The sequence below is a fragment of the Eptatretus burgeri genome, chromosome 4 (genome assembly GCF_056783735.1).
Source record: "Eptatretus burgeri isolate ZD-2024b chromosome 4, Ebu_testis_v1, whole genome shotgun sequence".
NCBI lineage: Eukaryota > Metazoa > Chordata > Myxini > Myxiniformes > Myxinidae > Eptatretus > Eptatretus burgeri.
In genome coordinates this window covers 13,444,261-13,469,929 of record NC_140964.1, presented here as the reverse complement: position 1 = coordinate 13,469,929, position 25,669 = coordinate 13,444,261, and the positions used below count along the sequence as shown (strand labels likewise).

General features: G+C 42.1%; 1 protein-coding gene across 1 annotated transcript in view; it reads right to left on the bottom strand.

The window, feature by feature from the left end:
• The window catches only part of LOC147027501 (triple functional domain protein-like), a gene marked incomplete at its 3' end in the record, with an annotated part of 489,834 nt that extends 468,423 nt beyond the window's left edge, over positions 1 to 21,411 (bottom strand). Inside the window, exon 1 of the mRNA XM_085876518.1 lies at positions 21,190 to 21,411. Coding sequence (XP_085732644.1) covers positions 21,190 to 21,250 — 61 coding nt within the window. The remainder of the gene's footprint in view (positions 1 to 21,189) is intronic.
• Between the last annotated feature and the right edge of the window lie 4,258 nt (positions 21,412 to 25,669).

Genomic DNA, 25,669 nt, shown 5'->3' with positions numbered 1-25,669 from the left:
CTTCTGTTCTTCCGTTAAATAACATCAGGTGGGTTCACTCAGCCAGTGGTCTTTCTGAGGTGGACAAAATGAGTGTCAGCTTACTGGTAGCAGGTGCACTGCATCAGCGGGACAGCCGTGCTTCCAGAAAATGATGCAACCAGCAGCCACAGGCTGCATACAAAACAGCAACAACATTTCTCCACTTCACCTGTACCCTTGTTATGGTGCTTGTGCGGTGGACCAGAACCTTTGAGAATAACCTCCTCTTTTCCCACCTTGCAAAAATACCTGGAGATTTGGATTTAAACAAATAATTCGGAAGATTTTAGAAAATGGTTCACATGTTATGTCCAACGGTGTAATTCCACTTTCAGGGGATTTTTTTTTTTAACAGACGAGAATGCAAAGATAAGGAGAAAATTTTGAATCCACAGCTCGTGGCAACATTGCCTGCATTGGGGTAAAGGAGGTGGGGGTGAGGATACAGGTGAGGGAGAAGATAAGAAGACAGTCAGAAAGAAAGATCCTTTTCATTATCAATCATGTAGATGATGAACAGCAGCCTCCATTCATGGGTAATGAACCAATATGTAAAAATAATTATAAAAAGAATATAAGAGTGTGTGTGTGTGTGTGTGTGTGTGTGTGTGTGTGTGTGTGTGTGTGTGTGTGTGTGTGTGTGTGTGTGTGTGTGTGTGTGTGTGTGTGTGTGTGTGTGTGTGTGTGTGTGTGTTGTCTGCCTTCCTTCTTGGGACGATGGTGCAGTAATTGGTCTTTATTTTGATTATATACATACATATTCAGTTCAGCCCAAAATTATTCCTGCCCTATGAAAAATCTGAGAGCTTTGCATTTATCTCAAACCTACAAGCTGGAGTGGTGGAACTTTCACTTCACCCAAGGACATTTAGTTGGCTTGTACAAATCCACATATATTTTGGCTCAACATTATTGGCATAACAATAGAAATGTTAAGATTTCTGTTTTTATGCCTGTCCAAAATTATTCATACCTCATACCAAGTCTCAGAATTGAGGCCAATGTTTGTGATAATGCACATGCTTTTGATAGCGAACGCAGTGAGCTTCATACTTAACGCGTGCACATGAGAGAAGAGGAAACAACAACAACAACTACAACACAATACCCTGGCAATTGTGAATCCGTGTCGTTGACTGTGACCCTTTTGCTTCCGTTTTTTTTGCTTCTGTTTTTTTTTTTTTTGTTTCCGGTTTTTGTCATGGGGAATGATGCATGCCGGGAGATAAAGGCATCGTCGGAGACTTGAAAGACCCAAATATCAGACATGGTGTATATTTTTCCTCCACTGATTTTAATAAAGATATCTCCCGCATCATCGAAAAATAATCTTTAATCGTGATTTACATTATTTGATCGCTGATCCCGAATCCAGACCGAAGTAACCGGAAATTGCGTGTACAGTTGTGTGAACAAGTTGTAGGTAAAGTCAGAAGCGAATGTAAGAAGAATACTACGTTCGCTTCTAGTATTTATTTTTTTAGATGAGATCCTGTTCTAAGCGGTATAGTTGTCGTTGTGAAGGTAATGTTGAGGTATAATGTTGAGGAAATATTTATTTTTGCAGATGAGATCCTGTTCTTGGCGGTGTAGTTGTTGTTGTGGAGGTAATGCTAAGGTAATATTTATTTTTTCAGATGAGATCCTGTTCTATGCGGTGTTGTTGTTGTTGTGAAGGTAATGTTGAGGTAATATTAATTTTTTTCGATGACATCCTGTTCGAGGCGGTGTAGTTGTCGTTGTGAAGATAATGTTGAGGATTTTATTTTATTTTTTAGATGAGATCCTGTTCTCGGCGGTGTAGTTGTTGTTGTGGAGGTAATGTTAAGGTAATATTTATTTTTTCAGATGAGATCCTGTTCTAAGCGGTATAGTTGTCGTTGTGAAGGTAATGTTGAGGTATAATGTTGAGGAAATATTTATTTTTGCAGATGAGATCCTGTTCTTGGCGGTGTAGTTGTTGTTGTGGAGGTAATGCTAAGGTAATATTTATTTTTTCAGATGAGATCCTGTTCTATGCGGTGTTGTTGTTGTTGTGAAGGTAATGTTGAGGTAATATTAATTTTTTTCGATGACATCCTGTTCGAGGCGGTGTAGTTGTTGTTGTGAAGATAATGTTGAGGATTTTATTTTATTTTTTAGATGAGGTCCTGTTCTCGGCGGTGGAGTTGTTGTTGTGGAGGGAATGTTAAGGTAATATTTATTTTTTCAGATGAGATCCTGTTCTAAGCGGTATAGTTGTCGTTGTGAAGGTAATGTTGAGGTATAATGTTGAGGAAATATTTATTTTTGCAGATGAGATCCTGTTCTTGGCGGTGTAGTTGTTGTTGTGGAGGTAATGCTAAGGTAATATTTATTTTTTCAGATGAGATCCTGTTCTATGCGGTGTTGTTGTTGTTGTGAAGGTAATGTTGAGGTAATATTAATTTTTTTCGATGACATCCTGTTCGAGGCGGTGTAGTTGTTGTTGTGAAGATAATGTTGAGGATTTTATTTTATTTTTTAGATGAGATCCTGTTCTCGGCGGTGTAGTTGTTGTTGTGGAGGTAATGTTAAGGTAATATTTATTTTTTCAGATGAGATCCTGTTCTAAGCGGTATAGTTGTCGTTGTGAAGGTAATGTTGAGGTATAATGTTGAGGAAATATTTATTTTTGCAGATGAGATCCTGTTCTACGCGGTGTAGTTGTTGTTGTGGAGGTAATGCGAAGGTAATATTTATTTTTTCAGATGAGATCCTGTTCTATGCGGTGTCGTTGTTGTTGTGAAGGTAATGTTGAGGTAATATTAATTTTTTTCGATGACATCCTGTTCGAGGCGGTGTAGTTGTCGTTGTGAAGATAATGTTGAGGATTTTATTTTATTTTTTAGATGAGATCCTGTTCTCGGCGGTGTAGTTGTTGTTGTGGAGGTAATGTTAAGGTAATATTTATTTTTTCAGATGAGATCCTGTTCTACGCGGTGTAGTTGTTGTTGTGAAGGTAATGTTAAGGTATAATGTTGAGGTAATATTAATTTTTTTAGATGACATCCTGTTCCAGGCGGTGTAGTTGTCGTTGTGAAGGTAATGTTGAGGATTTTTTTTTTCAGATGAGATCCTGTTCTCGGCGGTGTAGTTGTTGTTGTGAAGGTAATGTGGAAGTATAATGTTGAGGTAATATTAATTTTTTTAGATGACATCCTGTTCTAGGCGGTGTAGTTGTCGTTGTGAATGTAATGTTAAGGATTTTTTTTTTTTTTCAGATGAGATCCTGTTCTTGAAGTTGTGAAGGTAATGTTGAGGTAATATTTATTTTGCAGAAGAGATCCTGTTCTAGGCGGTGTCATTGTTGTTGTGAAGGTAATGTTGAGGTATAATGTTGAGGTAATATTAATTTTTTTAGATGACATCCTGTTCCAGGCGGTGTAGTTGTCGTTGTGAAGGTAATGTTGAGGATTTTTTTTTTCAGATGAGATCCTGTTCTCGGCGGTGTAGTTGTTGTGAAGGTAATGTGGAAGTATAATGTTGAGGTAATATTTATTTTGCAGAAGAGATCCTGTTCTAGGCGGTGTAGTTGTCGTTGTGAATGTAATGTTAAGGATTTTTTTTTTTCAGATGAGATCCTGTTCTTGTCGTTGTGAAGGTAATGTTGAGGTAATATTTATTTTGCAGAAGAGATTCTGTTCTAGGCGGTGTAGTTGTTGTTGTGAAGGTAATGTTGAGGTAATATTTATTTTTGCAGATGAGATCCTGTTCTAGGCGGTGTCGTAGTTGTTGTGAAGGTAATGTTAAGGTTATATTTATTTTTTCATATCAAAAAGACAGTTTAATTTGATATATTTAAGAAGCGAATGTAAGAAGAATTCTACGTTCGCTTCGAGGCTTTGCCTATTCCATATTATTCCTCACATTCTTTATAATGTTAAGCAATTATTCCAAGATGTGTGCATACAATCTGAATGCATTACAAATGTGGTCTATTGAATGTACAGTGAGGAATGTTTTAGAACAACACTCTGCTTTTCGACGATAAATTAAGGGGAGCTAATGCAATCATTCTCAGGTCATTTTCAGCATGGCGAAGAAGAAAGAAGTCAGTGAGGACCTTCGGTTGTGCATTGTGAATGCTCACAAGGAGGGGAAAGGCTACAAAGCTATTTCGAAGCAGTTCCGAGTGCCAGTTGCCATCATACAAAACATAATTAGGAAGTACAAGGAGTTCCAAACTGTAAAAAACATTGAAGGACGTGGTTGGAAGCCAAAGGTGTCGCCTCGTCTGGCAAGAAAATTATGGCAAGAGGCCAACATTAATCCACGGATCACTACTAAGGTTCTCCTGAACAACCTTAGCGAGTCTGGGACCAAGATATCAAGGCAGACACTCCAGCGGACGTTGCACAAGGGGGGTCTCCGTGGATGCTAACCAAGAAAGACTCCACTCCTCCATCTCAGGCACAGAAAGACTTGTCTCACCTTGGCAAAAGCTCACCTTTTTTATTATTATTATTTTTTGTCTACCTTGTCGAGGCTCGTGTGAGAGCTAATACACAACACATAGCAAGGGGGGGCATGAGACAAAAGGGGCAGGAGTGGGAAGGACAAAACAATGCGGAACAGAGACATTAGATCTGTGGAAGGGAGAGGGATGGGGCGGGGAACATGGGGAATACAAGATGGACATTACAGGGACTTTCAGGAAGGAAAGCAGGGAATTTGAAGGAGGTGGGCTTGGGTGTATTATCGGGGGTAGAAAAGATCAAGGACTTGGATGGGGGATGATAAGAGGTGGTGGTGAACAGCTGTTTTGAAGGCCTGGAGGGAAGAATGGGAACCTGGACAAAGATCCAAGCTTTTGGTCCTCAGTTCTGTGGTCGGATGAGACGAAAATGGAGCTTTTCGGGCACAGAGATGTTGCTTTCGTTTGGCGAAAGAAAGGTGAAACATACAACCCTAAGAACACAGTCCCGAGGGTCAAGCATGGAGGCGGGAGTATAATGCTTTGGGGATGTTTATCAGCCAGTGGGCCCTGCAATCTCATCAAAGTGGATGGCATCATGAAAAAGGAGCAGTACATCAAGATCCTTGAGGAAAACATCAAACAGTCCGCAGAGAAACTTCACCTCGGGGAGCATTGGACGTATCAGCAGGACAACGATCCAAAACACATCGCCAAGTCAGTCAAGAAATGATTCAGGGATAATGATGTGGACGTTCTGGAGTGGCCAAGCCAAAGTCCGGACCTCAACCCAATCGAGAATCTGTGGAGGGAGCTCAAGACCGGAGTGATGGCAAGGAAGCCTTCCAACCTCAAAGACCTGGAGACCTTCGCGAAGGAGAAGTGGGCCAAAATCCCTGTAGAGACATGCAAAAACCTTGTGAGCAAGTATAAAAACCGTTTGGAGGCTGTAATCACAAACAGAGGCTTTTCCATTGATTACTGAATGTGGCTTTGAACTGATCTAAGCAAGGGTATGAATAATTCTGGACATGACATTTTTTTTATAAATCTATCAATAAAATACCCCCGAAACAATGTATTTCTTGAAATGTCTCTTGCAGTGATTCTTTCAGCTGTTTGTCACATTCTTATGTAACTTAAGCCAGAAGAAACTCATTCCTCAAATAACACGATTCAAAATACTCCAAATTTGGTAAGGGTATGAATTATTTTGGGCATAACTGTATGTAGATTCACATGTTACACATTGTAAGCTATAACGAACCGTCCTGCATTTTTTTTTTCATTTATCTATATTTTCATTTTCGGATACTTTCCGATGGTTCTGTGATGGGGAAGCAGACGCCCAGGAACCTTGCTGGGGAACCTGCACACAAGCTGCTGTGGAACCAGCACCTTGTGCCACTTCTGTCTCTGACACACCCCATCAGCAAGCCACACCCACTCTCCTCTTGTACCAGGATCGATCTGCGGCATGACCTGTGCCTCAAGCTGGGGTCTCATGCTATGTCATGCTGTGTCTCATGCTGGTGTTAAACTGTGTCCTGCCGGACACAGCTTGCGGTATTCCAGTCTTGTCACTCTATGTGGTCTATCTTCTGTGGTGTGTCTGTGGGCCAAAATAAGGCATTGTTTTCTAAAGAATCTCCCAGTCATTGGTTGGTTTTGTGGATGCGTAAACGGTAGGTAAGGGGTTGAATCATTTATTTATGGTCATTGGTTCCTTTTGTTTCCCTCTTCAAGACTATTTTCATTGTTGTTCAATATACCTGGTCTCAGAGTGAATTCAGGTTATTGTGGTCCCTCCTTTGGTGATGACGAAAAGCCCATTGGGGGAATAATTGCCTGCTGCGGTTGAAACCACATGTAAAGACAGTGCCATGTATCTCAGGCTCACTCAGCTTAATTAGATACAAGATGGTGGTGCTAATTAGTGGAGCGCTGAACTGATTCGGCACTCTGGCAATCTGCACGGTATTGTGGCTTTTAGACACGTGATTTGGCAGGGAGCTTCAAATAGGTTGACTGTTGCAGTTGCATTCAGGCAACTCTCCAGATTTGAACCAGGCAACTGGAATGGACCAGACAACAACAACAACAATAATCGTCAATTGAACAACACATGGCCAGGAATCCAAAATTGTGTGCATAGACTCAATTAATATAAAACTGACCCCCAATAGCATATCCAGATGACAAGACACAACCAGTTAGGGTTACAGTACAGGTGACTAGCAAAATCTAAAAACATGACACGATCCCGCACAGATGACTGGCTTGCGAACAAACAAAATGGTGCTCCCCTCATTGGCGCAAAAGGGACTGAGCTTTGATGATGCGTAACTAGCAAATGCCGAGCTTCAGTAATTCTGGCATCACACTTTCAAAGACATGAAGTTCAGTGTGATCAAAGTGACATGAAACAAAAACAATTACACACCACCTCTCACATATATGTGGACACTCACCTCCAAGTTGTCTTGCTTGGGTTCATAGCCCAGGTGTAAAATGTCATCCCAGTGTTTCACAGGCAGGGTGATTCATCGATGTGTGAGCCGTCCCTCGGATGGATGTTAAACTGGGTGTTCCATCTGCCAGGATGAGTTGGTGAATGTTTTAAAGTCCTTCCCGAAGAGGAGGTGAGATGTCGCTGGCACCCTGGCCAAATTCCTAATTCCTACCATTGATGTCCAGTGTCGAAGTGGCGACCCATCCTGTATTGCAACCCCAGCCATAGAAACGGCTTCGACAGCACCAACATTCTGTATAGAACATGGTGCATGATCAAACAGCGCCGATCGAAAGTCCACACCTCCTTTCAAATTTTGCACCTTTTGTTGCCTTTCCCCTGGAATTAAATGACATTAAATCAGACTTTTCCCACTTTTCTTCACACATCGTAACCCACAACTTCCAAGTGAAAAACAAATTCTACAAATTTCAGAAAATTAATTAAAAATACAAAACTAGAATATCTTGGTTGGACAAGTGTCCACACCCATTATAATCGCAATCGTAAATTAGCAGGTGTATAACCAATCACGTTCAAAATCACACACCAGATTAATTGGCCTCCACCTGTGTTAAATTGCAGTGACTGATTATTTCAGAATAAAATTAGCGATTCCTGTATGTTTCCTCTTCTGGGTAGTGCATTTCACAGCAAAGACTCAACCATGAGCACCAAGGAGCTTTCAAAAGACCTCCAGGACAAAGTTGTGGAAAAGTCCAGATTAGGAGATGGGTAGAAAAATATTTCAAAGGCCTTGAATATCCCTCGGAGCACAGCCAAGACAATCATTAAGAAGTGGAAGGCATATGGTGCTACTAAGACCCTGCCGAGAACAGGCTGTCCCTCCAAAGTGGATGATAAAGCAAGGAGGAGACTGATCAGGGAGACCATCAAGAGGCCAATGGCAACTTTGAAAGAGCTTTCATCCAACATGCCTTTAGAGCAAAGACTGGTCACTGTGTGCATGTGACAACAATATCCCAAGAACTCCACAAGTCTGGCCTGTACAGTGTGGTGGCAAGAAGGAAGTCATTACTCCAAAAAGCCCACCTTGAGTCCTGTTTGAGGTATGCAAAAAATCCACTCCGGAGATTCTGAAGCCATGTGCAAAACGTTTTGTGGGCTGATGAAACCAAGATAGAACTTTTTGGCCGAAATGCAAAATGTTACATTTGGCACATACCCAACACAGAACATCACCCAAAGGACACCATCCCTACTGTGAAGGATGGTGGTGGCAGCATCATGTTACGGGGATGTTTCGTATCAGCAGGGACTGGGGCACTTGTCAGGAATGCAGCGAAAATGGATGGAGCAAAATCCAGAAAAATCCAGAGGAAAACCTGCTGCCCTCTACAAGAAAGCTGAAATGGGATGGGAGTTCACCTTTCAGCATGACAACGACCCAAAGCACACTGCCAAAGCTACAATGGAGTGGCGAATGAACAAAAAGATAAACGTCCTCGAGTGGTCCAATCAGAGCACCCGACCTAAATCCAATCTAAAATCTGTGACATAACTTGAAGATTGCAGTCCATCAACGCTCCGCATGGAACTTAACTGAGCTTGAACAGTTTTGTACAGAAGAATGAGCAAATATTGTCCAATCAAGGTGTGCAAACTTAGAAGAGACCGATCCCAACAGAATCACAGCTGTCATTGCTCTCAAAGGTGCTTCCGCCAAGTGTTAACTCGGGGGGGAGTGGATACTTATCCAACCAAGATATTCTGGTTTTGAATTCTTGATTAATTTTCTAAAATTTGTAGAATTTGTTTTTCAGTTGGAAGTTGTGGGTTAAGATGTATAAATAAAGGTGGAAAAAGTCAATTGAATGCAATTTAATTCCAGGCTATAAAGCAGCAAAATGTTAGAATTTTGAAAGGGGGGAAAGACTTTCTATGGGCACTGTGTATATCTCATATAGGAGCCTGGTGTTGGTTTAGTGGTTAGGGTGGTGGCTTGTGATCCGAGGGTCCTGAGTTCAAGCCCTGTTGGCTGCTGCATTAATACACCAGGGGGTTGACTCAGCTTGTCATCCTTCCAAGGTTGGCAAAATGAGTACCAGTGTGTACTGGTAGAGGGGCACCACATCAGCGACACAGTCGCACTTCCAAGAAATGATAGCTACCCCGGCAGCTCGGCTGTCATATGCAAAAAGAAGAAGATATCTCATATCCGAGTAGAAAGAGGAAAGTTTGTTTTTATGTTTGTTCGTTTATGCTTTCGGACCCTGCAGGAACCAGGGCAACCAAACTTTGTATGGCCTCTTCTTTCATCCAGAAGAAGGTCGAGGGTTATGGTTGGATAAAAAAGTTGACCCCAAGATAAAAAACAGTTTATTGGTGTTCAGGTCTCGATCAGGTTTTGTGCCAATACACTGCCTCGCTTCCCCACCCTGGAAGTGACATTATGGAGAGGAGAGGGTATTACATTTGGATCTATTTATTTGTCTGTTTGTTAATTGCAAAATCGATTTGCAAGTTTATTGGTGAGTCGGTTTTGTTATTCTGGGATTTTTGTCTGTCTGTCTGTTTATCGCCTACAGGTCACAATTCCAAACCGATCTTCACAAAACTTCACCACACGGTAGAGTTCATTTTATGCAAGAAGCCTGCTGTTTTTGAGGTCAAAAGGTCAACATAGTACAAAGGTCAGCAACTTCGGTGAGATTTCTAAAATCCTCAATATTCAACTGATTGACTTGAAATTTGCAGAGTATTTATAATTCAGGTCACTGAATTCAACGAGCCAATTATTTTTGAGGTCAACATCGAACAAAAGGTCAACATAGGCCAAAGGTCAGCAACTTTGGTGAGATTTTTAAAATCCTCAATTTTCATCCGATTGACAATTCAGGTCACTGAATTCAAGTAGCAAATTATTTTTGATGTCAAAGTCGAACACCAAATCAATATAGGCCAAATGTCAACAACTTAGGTGAGACTTCTAAAATCTTCAATTTTCATCTGATTGACTCAATTTGAAGACACTTTATATTTCCGATCAATAATTCAACCAGCCAATTATTTTTGAGGTCAACATAGGCCGAAGGTCAACAACTCAGGTGGTATTTCTAAAATCCTAAATCATTATCCAATTGACTTGAAATTTGAATAAGATTTATAATTCAGGTCACTAAATTCAACTACCAATTATTTTTGAGGTCAAAACAGACTACAAAGTCAACATCGGTCCAAGGTCAACAACTAAAGTTGTTATTTTTTTTTTCTAAAAAAAAAATTTCTAACATTTCAAAAATTCTTAATTTTCATTCCATTGACTTAAAATTTGGAGAGGATTTATATTTCAGGTCACTGAATTCAACCACCAATTATTTTTAGGTCAACATTGGCCAACCGGTCAACATAGGCCGAATTTCTGAAATTGTCAATTTTCATCTGATTGACTTGAACTTTGAAAAGGAGTTGCATATTTGGTCGTTGAATTGAACCACCAATTATTTTTGAGGTCAACTTTGATGGATTTTGCAAGTATTGTGCTCTGCAGGACATCTTCTTCTTCTTCTTCTTCTTTGTTTGGTCACCAACAGGTCACAATTTTAAACCAATCTTCACGAAACTCTACCACAAGGTAGAGTTTATCATATGGAAGAAGCGTATTGTTTTTGAGGTCAAAAGGTCAACATAGGCCAGAGGTCAACAACTAAGGTGAGATTTCTAAAATTCTCAATTTTCATCTGAATGACTTGAAATTTGAAGAGAATTTATATTTCAGGTCACAGAATTCAAACACTAATTATTTTGAAAGTCTACTTCCGCCAAAAGGTCAACATCGGCCGAATTTCTAAAATCCTCAATTATAATCCGATGAACTTCAAATTTTAGAGCATTTGCATATCACGTCAGTAAATTCAACCACTGATTATATTTGAGGTCAATATTGGCCAAAGGGTCAACATAGGCCAAAACATCAACATCGACCGAATTTCTAAAATTGTTTCTAAAATCCTCAATTTTCATCCGATTGACTTAAAATTTGAACAACGTTTGCATATCAGGACAATGAATTGAACCACCCTTTATTTTTGTGGTCAAAAGGTCAACCACAGGCCTGATTTCTAAAAATTATGCACAGGGCCAAAAAAAAATACATATATATATATATATATATATATATATATATATATATATATATATATATATATATATATATATATATATATACAGCCAGAATTTTTTTGATGTGGGATTCTTTTTTGTTTTTATTTATTTATATATTTTTTTAATAAGGCTCACTTGGCTGTGCCTGGATGGGTTTGAGGGTAGAGGAGCAGCAGCTGAAATGTGAATCCTATCCAGGTTCCTCCTGATGACTTCATCTTTTCTTTTTCAGGTTCCTTCTGATTACTCCAATGCAGGACTGTACCGATTTGGTCTTCCATTTGATTTGAATTTAATTTATTTTTAATCCCATTTTGAATCCATTTGAATAATAAAAATTTTAAAAGGTCACGGGTCAGGGTCAGATTTCCAATCAATGTGGGATTGTATCAAAGCGGGACGTCTTGATACCCGGTCCTCACTGCCGGCAGTTATAAAGTGGCAGCTCTAATTATCTCTTATTACCTTCGCAAACTTTGATGCGAAGGTTATGTTTTGATCGCTGTGTATTTATTTATTTATTTGTTTGTTTGTTATTCGCATAACTCCAAAAGTATTGAACCGAATCGCAGCAAATGTGGTGGTATGATTGGTTATTACCCGAGGACCATTTGATTAGATTTTGGGAGCGATCGGGTCAAAGGTCAAGGTAATGAAAAGGTCAAAATCGTCTTTTTACCATAGCGCGGTCAATTTGTATCCAATTTGCATGCAACTAATGCCAAAATGTTCAGAATTCAATGCCCAATCTTTTGATATGTGACATGACACAATTACGTAATAACCCTTATTAGCGGTTGGGAGTCAAAGGTCAGGGGGGGTCACGACATTGCAAAATGTGCGGTTTTCGTCATAACACGGTCAATTCTTATCCGATTTGCATGAAACCAACACCAAAATGTTGACTGTTCTGTTCCCCACACTCTCATACCAATTACAAAATTAAGAGGACAAAGGTCAAGGTCATGAAAAGGTCAAAATCGTAATTTTGGAATAGTGCGGTCGATTTTTATCCAATTTGCATGCAACCAATGCCAAAATGTGAATTCAATGCCCAATTTTGTGATATACGATATGACAGGAAATGTAATGTTTTTAAGCCATCATAACACATATGAGATGGCAGATGTTGTATGGGATTAAATACCCTCACAATCAACGGTTTCTGGGGGGGATGACAAAATGTAGCGTTGGCGAAGCTATGCGCTCCACTGAGTGCCCGTTCTAGTTAATTACTTAACACACCATGACACAAATGCCACACAAAACTACACAAACACCACACAAAACAAGCCCTGGCGAGGGTCTACAATCTCTGATTGCTCTTTTTCTTGTTAAAAAGATTGCATTACACAGGTTTTTTATATTACGTACCTTGGTACGTTTCTCCCCTATCTCCATTCTTCCCTGACTCTGTATGATCCATCTGTTGCTTTGTTTTTGTTTTTTTTTATACTTTAATCCACTGAGTCAGGAAGATTTGCACGGCAATAAGCTTGCCAGAGCACTTCTGAAACTCCCAAGGGGAACACTTCTGTGAAGAAATATGTTAACCCCGCTTGCTTGAATTATAAGTTCTGTCAAATGCCACAAAAAGTGACCTCTGATGGGTAGAAACAAATCAGATGCAAAGAGAATGGCAGGCTACACGTAACTTGAGACTTAAGAGTAGACACGGGCTTGGCTTGAGGCTCAACATGCAAAATATGCAACCTCCAGGTCAGCTGAGACGACAGAGCACACACAGGCTTGGGTAGAGGGTCAACGTGCAAGACAAGCAGCCCCAGATCAGCTGAGACTACAGCACAAATACACGCTCAGGTTGTGGATCTATGTGCAAGACAAGCAGCCTGAAGGTCATCTGGGACTACAAAGCAGACACTGGCTCGAGTTGAGGATCAACATGCAAGACAAGTAGCCTCCAGGGCAGCATGTTGAGCACCCTTAGAAGGTGAAACATTTTGATACAAGTGCAAGTGTATTTTGCAATGCCCAAGATTGGTACTGTAAGTCATATAAAACTGGAAGACCAACATTCCCCAATTTGTCATCCAGGAAATATTTCAATACATATTGCATTGAATTTCCCCAGGCAATGCTTGGTACTTCAGCTAATATATGCATACATGTATATATATATATATATATATATATATATATATATATATATATATATATATATATATATATATATATATATATATATATATATATATATATATATATATATGTATGTTCAGCTTATCCTGTCAAAAACATCAAAATAACCCAAAAGGCATGTTAATCTATTGTGGTTTTCAGGTTTGGTAAACTTGCTCATCAATAAATAAAACAGCAATAGAAACATTCAAGGCATTAATTATAGGTTTATTGTTGTCAACAAGATGCAAAAATCAATAGAATTTCTCGTAATTTAAATGCAGCTCAGCATTTATGTTGAGCTTAATTTAGGCACCACTACTCCATTCCACTTTGTGAAGGCAACAACCACCTCCTGGCCCAACACCACCATAAGCAACAACAAATTCTATCGCTGCAACATCTTAGTGTCAAAAAGGCATAAAAGCCTGGAACAAATGTGGAACAAACTTTGGACTGGGCATCAAAGGATGCCTCAAACACAAGCAACGACAAGACAGCATCACAAGTGCTTTGCAGGCTTGCAGACACTTGGTGCACACTGGACCACAAGTATATGCTTGCCAAATGCAGTGAGATCACAGAGAGATTCACCAATGACTGCCCAATTAAAACCGCTTAGGTAGCACAGCGTTGGACTCGATGACAGCACAGCGTATATCCATTGGGGCACTCCATTCTTAAATGTTTTGTAAGCAAGTGCTCCAACTTTTCCACATTGCTCAATAACCATCTTGCATGGCTTCCACTCCAAATACCCAAACAATGTGCAGCTAATTCTTGCAAAACAACCTCGGTTTATGTTGAAGATTCTCACGGAATAGGTTCAGCCTGATAATTGTCAAGTCAAATAATTTGGAAGTTGGTAAACCACACAGATCAAAATGAATGGTGATGTAGTTTTGAAAAGCATCCACCAGAATTTGTAGAGTACCTCAAATAACTGTAAAAGGACAAACTTCATCCTCCACAATGCTTAAATTGATGGGTAGTCCTTCATAGAGCCCAGCCAACAGAAGCCATGACATAAGATCATGACCCAGACTGTCATGACCTCTCAGACAGCTCGCAGAGCAAGACTGGAAGCACCAAGGACCTGAAGACTCGGACTTTCGTCCTCCTGCACAGGTACCGACAGCACCAGACTCCATGACCCAGTGAATCCATGACTCCCCAGGCCAGACCCAGACATCTATTTACCTCTGACTCACAGCCAGCAGAGACATGAATATCACTGCCAAGGTAAGTGAATCTCTCCATGACCTCAGATGTCATTGAAAGCCTGGATCTTAGTTTTGGCCCAGGAAGCCCATAATCTCAGCAGCTCTGACTCCTCATTCAGCACCTCAAGGGCCCCCAAAATGATATCTAGAGTCTCCGCAAAGATGACTGCATCGTCTGCGAAATCAACGTCAGAGATCTTGACATTCCCAAACGATGCACCGCAGCTTGATATCTCCGACATCCTCCACAGAATCCAGTCCATACAAGTGCTGAAAAATGTGGGGGCCAGTACACAGCCCTGAGAAACTCCAGTAACAACTGGAAATAAGTCAGAGCTGGAACCACCACATCTCACAGCACTCTCAGAACCAGAGTAGAGTTCAGACTTAAGATCGATCAGTTTTGGTGGCACCCCACGAAGACTAAGAATCCTCCAGAGGGCATCCCGATTCACTGAATCAAACACTTTTCAGAAATCAACATAGGCTGCAAGCAGCCTCTGCCGAAACTCGTCTGCATTCGGCCAGGACCCGAAGAGCAAGGATACGGTCAATCGTCGACCTCTTTGGTGTAAAGCCTGACTGCCCTGGACGCTGGTGCTCAAGCAGATGGTGACGACACCTATCAAGAATTATCTGAGCACAGCAGAAACAATGCAGAAATTATCCAAACCCTCAGTCATCAAAAAACTTGAAAAGTTCTCAAGCAATTTATTCTCCACCAAACTGGTACAGAACGGAACTCATTGATGGGTCTCAAGTCCAATCCCAATTCTCTTTGCAAGAAATAAAATGTACCATTCCAATCGAGAACTGGCCTGCTCAAAGGAACATGAATGTCAAATGTGATACTGACCTCTAAAATATATTGTTCTAAACTTTGCCTCCAATAAACACATTCATTTTTTGCCTCTGAAAGTATGTTCATCTCCACAATCCAGACCAAGCACTACCATTTTCTATTTTTCGACGTACCAATGACTCCTCCCGAAAGTGCTGAACAATTTTTGCTGCAGTGCCAACCATGCTGTTCACGGGTGTGACACGGTGCCTTTCAATTCCTTGGTCTCTTCGATGGTCCTCAGCATCCTGCAGATTTTGGTCTCATTGAGGATACCTTTTAAATAAGATCTGACATGGTGTTTCCCTCCCGATCCAATTCTAGGATTCACGGCTCCCAACACATGGGAATAAACCAAGAGTATTTGAGCAAATATTAAACACCTCATACGACTTGCCACACTTAAAATGGGGATTTGGTCTTGGTATTGTCAAAACTATGTACTCAAAGGAACGATGTGCAAGTCTATAGCAAACAAGAAAAGTCAACAAGCTGAGCATGACAGCCAACGTGGTTTAAAGCCGAGAATATAAGCTCAAGATTCCTATTTACAGCCCTAGCAGAGAGGTGTCAATGCATTTTTATCTATGAGCAACGAGCTCAATAAAACTGGCAAGAGTATTTATATTTTCTGCATCTCACAGGTGGCTGCTAGTCCAGGTTTAGAGCTTAATAAGAGTTTAACAGTTGGCCGATACATGTGGTAAGCACCAATGTCACAAGACGCAAGACAGAGCATCCCGTTGTTCCCAGCCATGAGCAATTGCAACTCGTTGTCATCGGCTAATCTTGATGAACCAAATTTGCTCTTTGGAGAGAATCCACGTGCCCTTTGATCAACTTGGGGAGAATTTTGAGCAAACAATGGAGGTCATATTCAGGTATACAAGTTATCATTTATCTGTGCATTATATATCGAACATATATATATATATATATATATATATATATATATATATATATATATATATATATATATATATATATCTATCTCTCATTCAAACCACTGATTCACCGACCCATTGACTGATATTAAAGACTGGTATCTTCTGGGTAACGTAGAAAGGTGAAATTTCACATACCGACTGATATCAAAGCTGATGCACCAGGAACAAAAATTACAGAACCGTCAGAAAGCATCCATAAATGAAAATACAAATCAATGAAAAAAATGCAGGTGAGCGACCTGAGACAATGGGGAAGCATGTCATTTTGGGCAATGATGGACGTCGAAGCCGATACACCGGGGAAAAAAAAAAAAATCGCAGAACTGTTGGAAAGCGTCTGTAAATGAAAATATAAATAAATGAAAATAAATTAATGAAAAATATAAATGCAGGTGAGTGATCCGAGACAATGGGGAAGCACGGGGTGGGGGAGGGGGGAATCACAGAACCATCAGGAAGCATCCGTAAATGGAAATATAAATAATTGAAAAATCAAATGCAGTGCAGATGAGCGACCTGAGACAATGGGGAAGCACGGTTCGTTATTGCTTGCAATGTGTAAGCATACCCCGCTAGTAAACAAGGATGCTAACGAATCAGGCTTCGATTAGGTGGGTTGGCAACAAACGTGGAAACATATGATATGGAATAAACATTAAAAAATAAGTACCAATCAAAGTGTCACGAGTGTTGTTACGGATGCATGCTGATTTTATGCTAGAGAAATCTAATCCCAGGACATAAAACTTCACACAAGTGAAATCAGCCAATCAGGTACCCTTGCACTTCATTATTCTTCAAACAATGGCTCAAGGATTTGCTTTGTTAACGCATGGGTTCTAAGACTCATCGAAGGGTTGAATACATCACGTCCAGAACAAGGACATTAGAAGGCCAGAAATTTCAAAAGAGTTGTCCCGAATATGTACTGGGGATCGCAACACCATGAGCTAAGCACTCAGATAGGAATACCAAAGTGAAGAAAAACAAGAAGCCAACCAAAACATTTGGAATATACAGGATTTTTTTTTAACAAGGGGATGACACGTTAGATAAGTTATTATAGGAGAGGATATTTTTTACATGGGGCTGGCAAGAAGCCTAGAGGTACGCACACTCACCTCGAAGCTGTCTCGCCGAGGTTTGAATCTCGACCCAGCAAAAACTATCATCCTGGTATTTCACAGGCAGGGTGATTCATCATTGTGTATGCTGTTCCTCGGATGGATATTAAAATGGGTGTCTCATTTGCCGGCATTAGTTGGCAGACGTTAAAGATCCCAGGTGAGCCATCGCCAGCACATGAACAAATTACAAATTATTGCCCAAACTGAGATGGCAACGGCAAACCACCCAGCAAAAGCCTTACCAAGAAACTGCTTTTGGCAGCACGGATGCTCTGCTAACAGAGTATGGTTTTCAGAATCAGAACTTGTACATGTACCGTTCAAGCATAAATACGAAACTGCTACATGAAGCCGCATCACTGATCAGCTGCAATACTCACAACATTGAGGCTCATGGAAGAGGGAGGTGGTGGAGGAAAAAAGGGCAACGGACTGATAGTGGAGCTCCAGTGAAGCACAACAAGCAAGGGAATGAACAGACGGGAAAAGAGGAACACGAGGAGGGGAGGAAACTCAGCAACCTGGGTTAGGTAGGGTTGATGTGGGTGGAAATAAAATCATGGGTAAGGATGGGGGACGACATGAAATGGCAGTGCACCACCTGCCTGAAGCCCATGGAGGGGAAGAGTGAGATTGAACAATCATTTATTTGAAATCGTCAGCAAGACATTTTCTGTAAAGAAAAGGTGGTCACAAAATGTAATCATGTCACCTGGTAAGTCATGAAAAATAACAATTATACGATGTACATTGGGCTGACAGGATGGCCTCGATGTAAGCACATTCGCCTCGATGCTGTCTCTCCTGGGTTCAAATCCTGACCGGTGTTTCACTTGCAGTGCGATTCATCAATGTGTGTGCCGTCCCTCGGATGGACATTAAACGGGAATTCCATCTGCCAGCATTCGTTGGTGTATGTTAAAGATCCAGGGTGTCATTTGTGAAGAGAAGGTGAGCTATTGCCGGCACCCCGAACAAATTACAAGTTCCTGCCCTAAAGCCCAGCAGAGGACATTGCATCAGTGGAACAGCTGCATCCTCAGCCAATGAAGCTACCCTGCAGCCTTGTGATGCATCTGAACAAAGAAGACCGTGTACAGATTTGACAACTTTAAAAGCATTTGTGCCACAAGAATAAACTTCTCGACCAATTCAGAACCTCTCAAGACATCATAAGTTCACGTGGATAGATTTGAGCATCAAAAGTGTTTCACCAATGCTGTCGAACAGACCAAAAGACCAGTCATGGACCAGGACAACAACACATTACAGGATCTGTGTGATGGTTAAAAAACCCCTCACCATCCACATTATGGTCTGGGGTACACAAAGGAATACAGTGATAGATGCTTATGAAGGCTGAAAGGAAGTTAGTGATGGAAAATTTAAAGTAATTAGTAATTATGATGACGAGTTTAATTTTCGTCCTCCCATACCACCCCTCCGTCCATGTCGGTGCTGTGATTTTGTTGAAGTCATGACAACACACCTTTTTATTTATCCGTATTACAAGACATAAATTGCTCCAATTATTGTGAACGATGACATTATTAACGTGGAGTTATTTTTCCACAATCTGATATTTATCACGTCGGTCCAAGGGACATTTTTCCCGACCACATCCTGCCAGCAATTCCAGCTCCGATTTTTATCACCAATTCAATCCTCAAGCGCTTCACGCAAAAATAAACCATCTCGCAGCAAAAAGATTCGATTCCGGCTCTCGCTCCATGGAAACCGAAACAATCAGAAAGATGTTTTGTGCTTGTGGAGATGAAAAAGCCATGTATGAACTATTTATTGTAAACATGACAACAAACAAACGCTCCAAAGTGATTGAATGCACCGAGGAAGCGAGAGGGGACATACGTTCGAGTCAGCAAAGAGATAGAAACAAGTGGCATGGATCTCACCACACAAGGAAAGCAAGAGCAGGAAACATTCCTCCCACTTGAAATTCCAAAACACAAGGACTTCCGACATAGGCGAGGGTATCCTTTTCCGGCACACAATTTATAATATTATGTGCTCTCTCAATGTTTGCCATCATCCTACAGCCATACCATAGGCGTCAGTCTCAAAACACGCTTATGGTTGACCTCGGTCACCTTCAAACATGATGCTGTTTGAAACATACCCGGGAACAAGGTTTGCCAATTGCTTGTACCGGTACCTTCGATGGTCCAACCTAGGGGTCTGATGAGCTCCTATTTGCCTGTAATTAGAACCGGCAGGTGACTCAGCTGGTAGCTGAATGGCCAGCTGGACCCCACAAGCTGTTGACAATTAAGAATGCAAATCCTGTCCGAAAAGAAGGAGGTGAAATAAAAATAAAAAATAAAACAGATAATTACACAACAGCAGAGAAACAGGTTTTCAGAATGTACGAAGCCATGGCATTTAACATCAACAGTTCATTTCTGATACTTGAAACCTCAACATGCCCGCTTCCCATGTACCAACACCGGTGCATGCTTCCACACCTCCACTATACACCATGGCGAGCGTGCGTCCACATTGAACGCACCACAACCCATTCCGCAGCTCAAAAGATCCAATGGGTGAGCTTGTCAGTTCACATTGTAAATGGTGGTCCATAATATATATATATATATATATATATATATATATATATATATATATATATATATATATATATATATATATATATATATATATATATATATCTGTTATCCCCTGCTAACAAGAAAACATTCTCTTGTGACTTTGTGATATGAATGAGCTTGGTATATCGAGTATGGAGGGTTGGCAGGATAGCTAAAGAGGTCTACGACTCTGCAAATTCACCTTTGAACCATCAAGCCTGGGTTCAAATGTTCACCCAATAATAAACTGTCACCAAGGTGTTTTCGCAAGGCAGGGTGATGCATCAATGTGTGCACTGTCCACCAAAAGGACGTTAAACTGGAGGATGCATATGCCAGCACGTCCACGGACGTCAAAAATCCCATAGTCTCTTTCGGGAAGAGTAGGCAACATCACCGACACCTTCAACGAATTCCACATTACTGCCTTGACTGACTGCTTGGAAGGCAATGGCAAACCATCCAGCACAACCTTTGTCAAGAGATTGCAAAAGGATGATGAATATGATGATATTATCGAGTGTGACGGATGAGACCCCCTTCAACAATGTGGGATCAGGAACGACATGCCATAATGGTTACTGGTAAGTGCATTCTGACCAACAGGATCTCTGTAACAATAGGCAGGTGACTGCACACACACAACCATCGAGTCTATGGTCCACATGGACATCGGATCTGGTGAGGTGGACAGGACAATTGCATATTAAAGAGCATAAAGAGCTCCTCGAGATTTGTGCTGGCTGACAAAGCAGATCCTGCCTCTGACTTCAGCCCCCTACAGGATAGGTCGTTACAGGCGAACGTTACATTCTCCTTTTTGATGGTTAGCTCGCCAAGGGGGATCACCATCAGTGAGCACGTGTTTCTGGATGGTTGGCGAGAATCAGCAGGAAGCAGCTTCCTTTCTTAAATATAACGGTGGAACATGAAATGGAATAAATTCCAATCAGGTGAAAACAAATCATTCACACCGTGATGGTCCACAAGGCGAAGCTCCCATTGTGTCCAGGGCCAAGAGGGTGAACCAGCTTCCCCATGTATGATGTATCCAAAAGAGTTTCATACAAATCTTTCATTTGGTCCTTGTAACCAATAATGACGCGAAGAAGCACGCTACGTAAAGCATGGAACGTGGATCATTGAAAACCCGCGCAGCGTGCAAACTTGCAAAGACACCTTCCGCACCGGCCCCGGCAGGGCACGTACTCACCACACTTGTAAAAAGCCTCCTGGTCGGAAACCCCATCCTCGCTGGTCCGGGAGACGTTCATGGTGTCAGGACGTCTTGTGGTCCATTATCACACTACATCCAGCAGCCTCTCACCCCCATATGGTCTCCCCCCACTGGCACCTCTCTCTCGCTCTCTCGCTCTCTCTCTCTCCCCTCTTTTCCCACCGTCCCAGCTCTCCTTCCTCTCTCTCCTCCCAACGATCCTTCTCTCCTCCCACTAAATTCTCTCCCTCCTCCCTCTCCTGGCCCACACTGTTCTCGCCCTCTCACCTCCTCCCACTATCATCTCCACCCCACAGACACCGACGTATATATGATGTGTGTGTGTGTGTGTATATATATATATATATATATATATATATATATATATATATATATATATACATACCTCTGTTGCTCCCCTCGACCCATTTTTATTCCCTCCCTGCCATCGACCCCTTTTCTCCAATCACTTACTTTGGCCCCTCTATATTTCCTCCCTGCAATTGACCCCTCTTTATTTCCTCCCTCCCATCGACTCCTCTTTATTGCCTCCCTCCCATCAACCCCTCTTTATTTCCTCCCTCCAAATGACTCATTTTCTCTCCTCCCTCCCATCGACCCCTCTCTCTCTTCTCCCTCCCTTTGACACGTCTTTCATCCTCCCTCCCATCGACACTTCCCACTTTCCCATCGACCCCTCCCACTTCCCACTCTCCCATCGACCCCTCACTCTACCAGCGACCCCTCCCATCGACCCCTCACTCTACCAGCGACCCCTCCCATTGACCCCTCACTCTACCAGCGACCCCTCCCACTGGCCCATCGTTTCTTTCTCTTTCTGTCTTCTCTTTTTCCCTCCCTGGTGTCCTCCCTCTCAAAGTCCCTCCGAGCTCCCTCTTCCCAAGGCCCTCTCTGTTTCCTCCAATTTTTCTCGTCTTGAAAAGAAAACACAACTTGTGATTAACCAGTGAAAACAAAGTCCAACGTCTCACTCACCAAATGAATCAGCTTGTTGTGTGCTCGTTGCTGTTTCAGATTCTAATCAAAGTGGTCGAATGTTCGAATCCGCAACAAATCCATTCTCATGCAGTGCTGCGATAGGGGGCGCATTGCGGAGCATGCTCGCTAGGCGGTTATCGAGTTGGTAATCAGGAAACAAGATCCCAGAGATCTGTATTAATGGACCTTTTGAGTAGGAGGCTAATGTCTCCATTGCAAGCATATATTATTGTTCGACTGACATCACCCAGTCCCCAGATAAAGTCTTTTATGATGTTTTGATGTACAGTACATACGTCATACATGTACCATACTCCGTCACATAGCAGAGTATGGTACATTTATGTCAGATTGTCGTTGCCTTCCCAGCAGTAGTTATGGCAGGCATTTGGAATTTGTCCAAGGTGCCGGTGATAGCTGGAGGATTCTTAATCATTATTAATCATCATGTTCATTCTTATGTCTTTCAGACCGTGTTCATTGTTGAAGTTGTAATAAATCGGCAACTGGATTAACAAAGAGAACTAGTCTTATTTATGAACACGGTGCAAGTTGACCAAGGCCACGATTCCTGCTGTGGGATGCCCAATCGCCGGTTGTGACTACACCACTGAAGACCTCGATCCTGCTATCGTGGCCGCACTCATCACTGCCCACAGTGCCATACACACCCCTGGACATGCCGCCAAGTTTGAAAAAGTCAAAAGGCCCACAATCATCGCCGCTGGCTCCAGTGAAGAGTGGGCTTACTTCGAGTCACGATGGTCTGAATACGTCGATGCAACCAAAGTCACTGGCCGCAAGAAAGTGGTGCAGTTACCAGAGTGCTGTGACGAACCCCTGCGCAAGGATCTGACAAGATCGGCAGGTGGTGGCCTTTCAAACAAACCCATAGAGGTGGTAATGGCAGCCATTAAAAAAAACTTGCTGTTCGCGTAGAGAACACTATGGTGACCATAGTAACAATACATAATATGCGTCAAGATCGTGATGAAACAGTGCGCAGCTTTGGAGCCCGCCTACGTGGTCATGCAGGAATATGCAAATTCCTAATCAATTGCCCGAGTTGTGACGCTGAAGTTAACTACACAGAAGCGATCATGCGTGATGTTCTTACACGAGGAATTGCCGACCCTGAGATCCAGCTTGACCTCCTTGGTGCAAGAAACAGGACATGACCCTGGAGGATGTCTTCCAATTCATTGAGGCTAAAGAATCTGGCAAACGGTCAGCATCTACACGACGGAACACACTCAGTGGAAGCAGCTCGCAGCACATATCAAAAGGCCAAGCAAGTTACCATCAAGGACAGAAATGACCCATGTTCCGACTGTGGCAAAAAGGGACACGGGAAGAGCGCCCCAGCCGACGTTCGCAAGACAGAATGTGCGACATATGGTCATATATGTGGGCATTGCAATCGCGATAATCACATGGAGAGTGTATGTCGCAGTCGGAACAAACCTAAACGCATGAGTGCCTTTTCTAACAACAATGAAAATGCTGTGTTTGATAACTTATGTACTGTTCATGTATCAGCACAACAGTCGAATGAAACTACTAACATATCTGGGCATGAATGTAATGAGTTTGATAACGTTATTAATTCGGGTTGATCACACTGTGAGCGTTCCATCAGCCTTGACCACCATGTTTATGACAAACTCTCTAATACATGGATCAGGAAGAGTTCAAAACCTTAACCATTTGTTAATGTGACCGTCAAAATCATGCGCGAGGACTACGCAGCCCTTGGCTTTGACCTTTCCACTCAGACCATGACTCGCCGTGTCCCCACGATGGCAGACACAGGGTGCCAGAGTTGCCTTGCTGGTATAAAGGTCATCCACCACCTTGGCTTGCGCAAATCTGACCTCATCCCAGTAACCATGAGAATGCACACTGCCAACAATGGAGGCATCAATATCCTTGGGGCCACTGTACTCCGCTTGTCGGGCAAAGACCAACGGGATCAGGCCGTTGAAACTAGGAAAATGACCTATGTCACAGATAGCTCTGACAAGCTCTTCCTCAGCAGAGAAGCCTGTGTCGCCCTTGACATCATCCCGGATAGCTTCCCCAAGATTGGTATAGACCCGACAGTACAGCAGTCAGACGCAACAACAGTCTTACAGGAAGACCCCACCACAGCGTGCCATTGCCCTCAGCGTCGTCAACCCCCACCACCCCTGACAAAGCTGCTGTTCCCCGCAACTGATGCTAATCGCGTACATGTACAACAATATCTCCTTGAATACTAGAAGTCTAGCACATTTAACACCTGTGAGCATCAAACATTGCCTCTAATGGACGGCCCGCCCATGAAACTGATGGTGGATCCTAATGCTGAACCAGTGGCACACCACACACCGGTACCAGTCCCACTACACTGGTGGGATGCGGTCAAAGCTGGGCTAGACCACGACGTACAGATGGGTGTACTTGAGCCAGTCCCCATTGGTGAACCAGTCACCTGGTGCCATAGAATGGTTGTCTGTCCAAAGAAGAATGGCCAGCCATGCCGCACTGTTGATTTCCAGGCCCTCAACGCCCATGCTACATGGGAAACACATCACACACCATCACCCTTTCATCAGGCTTGATCGGTTCCAAACGGTAAGAAGAAGACGGTCTTTGATGCATGGAATGGATATCATAGCGTGCCCATCTGCAGAGAAGACCGACACCTGACCACCTTCATCACACCCTGGGGAAGATACAGCTACAAAACAGCCCCTCAAGGATATATTGCGTCTGGCGATGGATATACAAGGCGTTATGACGAGATTGTGCCTGACATTCCCAATAAAACCAAATGCGTTGATGACGTCTTGCTATGGTCTGACTCGCTGGCAGACAGTTTCTTCCAGGCTGTTCAGTGGCTTGACACCTGTGGACAGAATGGAATCACCCTGAACCCTGACAAGTTTGTGTTTGGTGAAGATATAGTGGAATTTGCTGGGATTGAAATAACTCCCAATAGTGTCCGTATTGAATAGATTGAAGCAATTCAATATGGTTTCAACGAACAATTCAATAAAGCTGCAAAATGTGGGTGCAGGTTTTTCACATTGTTTGATTTTAAAATTATCTCCTTGCTCTTTGAAATGATGCAATATTAATCTTTAGTATTTTACTTGTATGTCCCTTTAAGTTTCTTTTTTAATGGAAAGGTTCAACAGTCACATTTTATATTTTGTGTACATGGTATAGCCCTTTATTGTGCATACATATATTGGATTTGTACACGACTACGACAAGGTAGTAAAGGGATAAATAATTTCCTCGTGATTGTTGTGCATACACGGCTCAGAAGCAGAATTTCTTGTGTCTGTATGAGGAAACTTGCGCGAAACAATCACAGGAATTAAGACGATCAGTGAGATAGCAAACAAATATGCACAATGCATTTGTACGTACTTTATATGGCGCGCGACGTCTAATCAATCCACTCTGAGCGAGTCGCGTTCTGGAGATG